The sequence below is a fragment of the Cordyceps javanica genome, chromosome 2 (genome assembly GCF_051103115.1).
Source record: "Cordyceps javanica chromosome 2, complete sequence".
Lineage (NCBI taxonomy): Eukaryota > Fungi > Ascomycota > Sordariomycetes > Hypocreales > Cordycipitaceae > Cordyceps > Cordyceps javanica.
Window position 1 is genome coordinate 4302851 of NC_139296.1, and position 5970 is coordinate 4308820.

At 49.3% G+C, this 5970-nt stretch overlaps 3 protein-coding genes across 3 annotated transcripts; all 3 read left to right on the plus strand.

Moving 5' to 3' along the window:
• Positions 1 to 526: 526 nt before the first annotated feature.
• On the plus strand, positions 527 to 1021 carry V2A60_003795 (uncharacterized protein; the record flags this gene model as incomplete). The annotated part of the gene is made up of 1 exon (XM_083255121.1): positions 527 to 1021. The coding sequence occupies one exon, from the start codon at positions 527 to 529 to the stop codon at positions 1019 to 1021; it is 495 nt and encodes a 164-aa protein (XP_083111247.1).
• Positions 1022 to 3137: 2116 nt separating this feature from the next.
• Positions 3138 to 3616, plus strand: V2A60_003796 (uncharacterized protein; the record flags this gene model as incomplete). The annotated part of the gene is made up of 2 exons (XM_083255122.1): positions 3138 to 3232; positions 3283 to 3616. The coding sequence occupies 2 exons, from the start codon at positions 3138 to 3140 to the stop codon at positions 3614 to 3616; spliced, it is 429 nt and encodes a 142-aa protein (XP_083111248.1).
• Positions 3617 to 5153: 1537 nt separating this feature from the next.
• On the plus strand, positions 5154 to 5723 carry V2A60_003797 (ankyrin repeat domain-containing protein; the record flags this gene model as incomplete). The annotated part of the gene is made up of 1 exon (XM_083255123.1): positions 5154 to 5723. The coding sequence occupies one exon, from the start codon at positions 5154 to 5156 to the stop codon at positions 5721 to 5723; it is 570 nt and encodes a 189-aa protein (XP_083111249.1).
• Between the last annotated feature and the right edge of the window lie 247 nt (positions 5724 to 5970).

Here is a 5970-nt window from a genome sequence, read left to right on the forward strand (position 1 = left end):
ATCTGTGGATGGCATCTGTCGCACTCATATACTGCAAGCGATTATGGCTTTTCGAGTGCCCAGACTGTCTATCACGGCCATTGCCTTATTTCTTCTAGTTCTAGCCCTCGCCAGAACTTCAATACCCCGCTGTCTCGCCTTAGCAGGACCTCATTTGGTTCTATATGTCCAATCGACTCACCATTTCGACGGACGCCCGGTTTCTATCTTGCCACTCATTGAAGAACACAAATCTTCTGTAACGCATCTTGTTGTCGCTGCCTTTCATATAAACGAAGGCTCTGGAATCCGTCTGAATGACCACGACCCGAAAGACCCGGTATTCGCAACTCTTTGGGCAGAGGTTGAGCTGATGAAAGTCGCGGGTGTAAAGGTGATGGGGATGGTTGGAGGTGCCGCAACGGGCTCTTTTACCCCAGCGACATTGGACGGCGACGACGCCGTATTCGACATATATTATCAGCAGCTCTACGAAATGATAAAAGCAACCCGATTGGACGGCATAGACCTTGATATTGAAGAACCAATGTCTCTGAACGGTGTCACTCGACTGATTCGCAGGTTGCGAAACGATTTCGGAAGTGATTTCATCATTACTCTAGCGCCAGTTGCTTCAGCCCTTCTGGATGATGCAAATCTTAGCGGGTTTAGTTATCCAGCTCTAGAAGCTACTGTCGGTACCGATATCACGTTCTACAACGCGCAATTCTACAGCGGATTCGGAACAATGTCTACACCTAACGATTTTCGAAAAGTGATAGCTGCAGGCTGGAAGCCACAAAGGATTGTGGTCGGTCAGCTAACTTCGCCCAACAACGGCTATGGGTACATTCCGTTGTCAGAACTGAGTCAGACGCTTAATGCTCTGCGTGAAGAATATGGGAAAATTGGTGGCATAATGGGCTGGGAGTACTATAACAGCGATCCAGGAGGCGAGGAGCAGCCCCAGCAGTGGATCCAGCTCGTCGCCTCTATGCTCCGGCAGTATAGCGGTCATGATTCTACACGCAGACTTAGGTAGAGAGATAGCTTGCGAAAATTTGAACGCTTTTGGTCGATGTGGAATTAAGAAGAAATGCCATTTCAAGCTATATGAACTATGAGAACTAAACGATGAACTAAAATCATGCCCCTCGTGATGTCTTTCTCTTCTTCGAATGTCCCCCAGATCGCCGAAAGTGTTTCAAAGTCCGAATTTCTGCTTTCAAACCGGTGACAGTTGTTTCCACAGCCTTTAAGCGGCGCTCTGTGACTGGATCTGGCATTGGCTGGGCATTGGCTGCAGTTCCATGAAGCGTTACAGTTGCAGTTTGAAATGCCGGAATAAGAGGCAACTGATGAACAAATGCACCAAGATTATTCGTGCTTGGCGGCAGGGTTGGTGCATTTGCGCCTATCTGAGCAGATATATTACCGCTTGGAGGCTTGCTTGGAGGCTCGCTTGGAGGCTCGCTTGGAGGCTCGCTCGGCGGTACGTTTGGAGGCATGCTTGAAGGCACGTTTGGAGGCACGCTCGACGGCGAGCTAATGGCATTTTCCGGGTCATATACAGCTAACCTGAATCCATTATTGCCTGTCGGCCCTCGCGGCTTGGTAGAATCGTCGCTCTTAGCTGAGAGTGAGCCCTTCGCATCGTAAACATTTGTCGGCCAAGCCCTTTCAGTAGGCATGTTGAGATAGGCAGAAATTGAGGGTTTCGAAGAAAAACAAAATGGAGAAACTTATAGTAAAGGCCAGAAAAACGATTGGAAGGTTGTTAATTTGGTCCGAGGCCAGCTCGGTAAAGTGCGAGAATGGTCTATTTGTAGACGCTCAGGGCGAAGCGCTCATGGTGCCCTTTCTTGTTGGTGGCGTCCCGCAGGCAGTCACTGTAACTCCCTCACCGGTCGCCATCAACCCACTAGAAGTATCTGACGGTGGGGGCGAGGCCAGACTAAGAGGCTCTTTTCCAGTGGTGACCACGGCGCTCGCGCTGCTGCTAGATGAAGCTACCGCTGTGATTGCGAATACAGTCTGCAACTCAGTTATTGGTTATGTTCTAACTGAAGGATTTGGAAGAGGGTGTACTGACTGGGCTGGTGATTGGCGTGAATGGGGTGCTCGGGGTGCTCGGCATGCTCCACCCGCTTGTTGGATTCAATGAGCGCCCGCTCGCTGTCAGGTAAACCGCGGCTGTCGTACCGAGTGAGGCCGTTGGACTTGGACCAACGCTCCCGTTAGATGGTGTCGAGGCGGCCACGCCGGTAGAAGCTGTTACGGAATTGTGATCCGGGAAGCTCTGGCCCGTTGAAATAGTACTTGATGAGGTGGATGTCCGCGTTAGGAATGTTGCAGGGCTGGAATCAGAACACCTGACAACTCCAGTCTGCTGGGTCGCGGTGCCGTCGAGATTTCCTGTGCCATTGACCAAAGATACGTGAATGCAAGTTGCGGTGTTATCTCCTGCACAATCCCTGTCATAGCTTGTTAGTTTGGCCCAGCCTTGTTTTATTTTCTCTTTCCTCCCTACCACGTAATGAACGCATCCCCGTTAGGAACACCGTTTGGCAATGTAATGGTTGCTGTCTCCACTCCCGCGCATCCTGAGGCGCTGAATGACCAAGTGATCGGCAAATATGTGCCATCGCCAAAAGCGAGCTCCGCTAGACAGCGTTGAGGAGAGGCAGCGGTTATTTTCGCCGTTAGCTCGGAGCCTGCCGCCACATTGAGCACAGGGTCCCAGAGGCAGATTGCGGGCGTTGCTTGAGAGGATGCAAACGTGGCGAAAGTCATAATGATGGCGATGATGTTCTTTTGCAGCATATTGCTTTCTAACTCGACATAAAGAGAAAAAAGCTGCGAGCAGAAACGGATCAAGCGAACTTATTTATTGCACATCGCCCGGTTATCGATTTCCGATTTCATGCCCCTAGCTTTAGGACTGGCTACGCGAAAGCATAATCTGGTTTCCAGAGTTTGAATTTCCCGGTTTCCTAAAGCCACTCTCTGAAAACGATTCCTAGCATCTGCATTACGCGCCAGGGGGAGATAGTACGTGCGCCTTCATTTCTACATAAGGTGCCGCTTGCCCGTGCATCATCCGTTTGTCTCTCCACAGACAACCTGCAATCTTTCACCTCCGCTTTCCAAGAAGCACAATGAACTCTAACAGCGACTACACCTTCATCCTCGACAATGATGGCTTCATGAACTCAATGTTCACTGACACCAACCATGAAACCTGCAACGCCGCGTAAGTTAGCCTTTCGTGCATGCGAGACATTTCGCTAAACAACTCCGCAGCCTTGTGTCATTGGAAGCAAAACTGATGACAGAAATTACCCAACTTCGGCAGCTTGTTGAGGTTCTACAGCAGCAGTCAGCGGCAAAACAAGAAAGGCTTCAAAAGCAGGAAGAGCGCATGGCTCTGCAAGAAGACCGCATGGCCAGACAGGAAGAGCGCATCTTAAACATGCGTCTCGCGGATAGAAACATCCAAAGCATCGAATCAGATGATGAATTTAGTGATAGCTCAGATTGCACTAGTGCTACTGCAGACGACAGTAGCGAGGAAGAGGAGGAGGAGGATGCCATGGACATGAACCCTCCGCCCTACGGCTGGAGCAGACTGCCTTAGACGCCGTGGCGGTGTCCGCCTACACTGGTGCCGATATTCTCTTTATTTTTAGTGTTCGCCAGAGCTAATAACATGTATGGTAGAGCCTCTTTCTCCACCAAATTCATTCTGTTTTGTCTATGGTATTTCAGGTGACTTTTAGATAACGTGGCTGTCTTTAACATTAGACATCTACAATGAAGGCAACTGACAAACCACTCCCCGCGTTACCCGGGTTCATGCCCAATGTACGCGGCCGCAAAACAAACAGCCAGTCTTCTTCAGTATACAGCGAAACTGAGGCCGCTGGAAATGCATCGAATTCAATCGACGTCCCGCAACATGCTCGCCAACATAATCCGCCAGTACAACCCGCTCGACCAGCCGTCGGTCTCTTCGACGATGGCGACACTCGCGACTATATGATAGAGCATGGTATCCTACGCAGACAACTGCATGACCTGCAAGTGGAAAATGGGTTACTTCTTAAACAGCTCGATGACATGGAAATCGAGAATTGCAGTCTCAAGAAAGCAGTAAAATGCTGGCAGTCAACAGCTGAAGTTTGCCAGAGGACGCTGAAAGACATAATGGGCTACGTGGTCCTAGTCGTTTCAGAGAATCGCAAAAGACTGAAAGACACTCGAGCAGATTTAGAGGGGGGTTTGGCTCGGGTCTGTCCAGATAGCGATGTGCAGGATGGGCGGGACCTGCAAACAAGTTAGGCAGCAAGCAGCTTCGACTCGGCAACGACGATCCGATCTTTTTTGGGTGATATTTTTCTGCATTAATATTAGATACATGCAATACATACCAAAAACGGATTTTCGAATCCACTAAACGAAAGATGACAAATTGTGACGTTGTAGGGGAGCTTTGCGTTGCTATTGGATCACCCGAATAATGGGAAACCAATCGGCGAATCTCTCGGGCATGACAGCAGGCAAAAGAACCAGGAATAAGCCACAACTGAGTCAAGACAAGTCTGGGCTGTGCAAAGCCGCATTTTGTGCCATCATCTCTGAGGTGTGTGACACACTTTACGGAGAGCTCCGCTCGCTGGGCAGACCAGCCAACATATTGACCTGTGAAGAGCGCAAGGCAGCATACCGATTGGTGCTTTTCGTGTCACGCATAACCTAGCCCGCACGACTCATTAACGCGGGTGCTTCCCCCTATATCTGTGTACAGCGAGATGATTTTTTTTCCGGAAAGTATTATGGAGGAGGCGCTGAGCCGATTGGATCGGCTCGCGCCGATGCAGCACAAATCCAGCCCCAGGCTTTATTGCGTAAGCTTTGCCTTTTTCTCTTGAGCAGCAAATAACAGAAAGTCTATAGTCGTTTCGAGTCCATTCTTAGGTAACTTTTGGTCATGACCATTCTTTTCACTTCCCGCCGCACTTATCGTCCCTATGTCTTCTCATTGCTCGCAGATTCTTTACGCCATTCTGAACAACGACGCAGCCCTTGTTCGACTACAAGTTCAAGAAAATGCCTTTCATATAATTCCGGCAGACTCGTGGATGATATATGAAGCTTGTCTGAAAGGGCCACACATGATCGTTGCCCTTTCCGGCGCTGCCAACATCAATATGAATCCCGAACTGCCAGGCCAAAAGGGCGATCGAGTACTTCACATGCTCTTGAATACCCCCTCTAAATACTTTGCATGTGACAAGACGGAGACTCTCATGGAGTTTCTCAGCACTGGAGTTGATCCTTTCGTTCCGGGACGTGGTGGAAATACAGCTATCCACATCCTATCTGGAGGCGGGGTTCTGGCACAAAATTCATCAGGGCAAAAGCTCTTACAGATACTTCTGTCTGGCAATTTCTTATCAAAAAGTCTCGTCGCGTTACTCAACGATAGGAACTTTGCCCTTAACACGCCTTTGATCGTTGCGGCCCAGGCTGATAATCTACCGCAGCTTCAACTGCTTCTTCAGCATGGGGCTGATCCCAATGTTCGGGGAGAGTTCGGGCGAACAGCTTTGTATTTCGCAGTCGCAAGAGACTTCATCGACATTGTCGAAATCTTACTAGGCTTTGGTGCAGAGATTGGACATGACATTGTGGCTCTGTCGCCCGAAATGGAAGCTGTCTTGCGAGGCTCAAAGATCAAATAGATTAGATAATTTGCGTACTGTTCGAAAATGTACTTTCATATTATGACCTTCATTTCGCTACTCTGCCATGGCTGGCGGTAGTTTATTATAAACCCGTGACCACTTCCTCGGTGGAAAATAAAACTCCTCCAACGTCTTGTGGCATGACCGAAACTATTCATTCAACGAGTATTTCAGTCGGCTCGCAGACTGTCAGGAAGAATGCCACCCATATCGGAACTCCAATAATGGTAGAGGCATATATGGC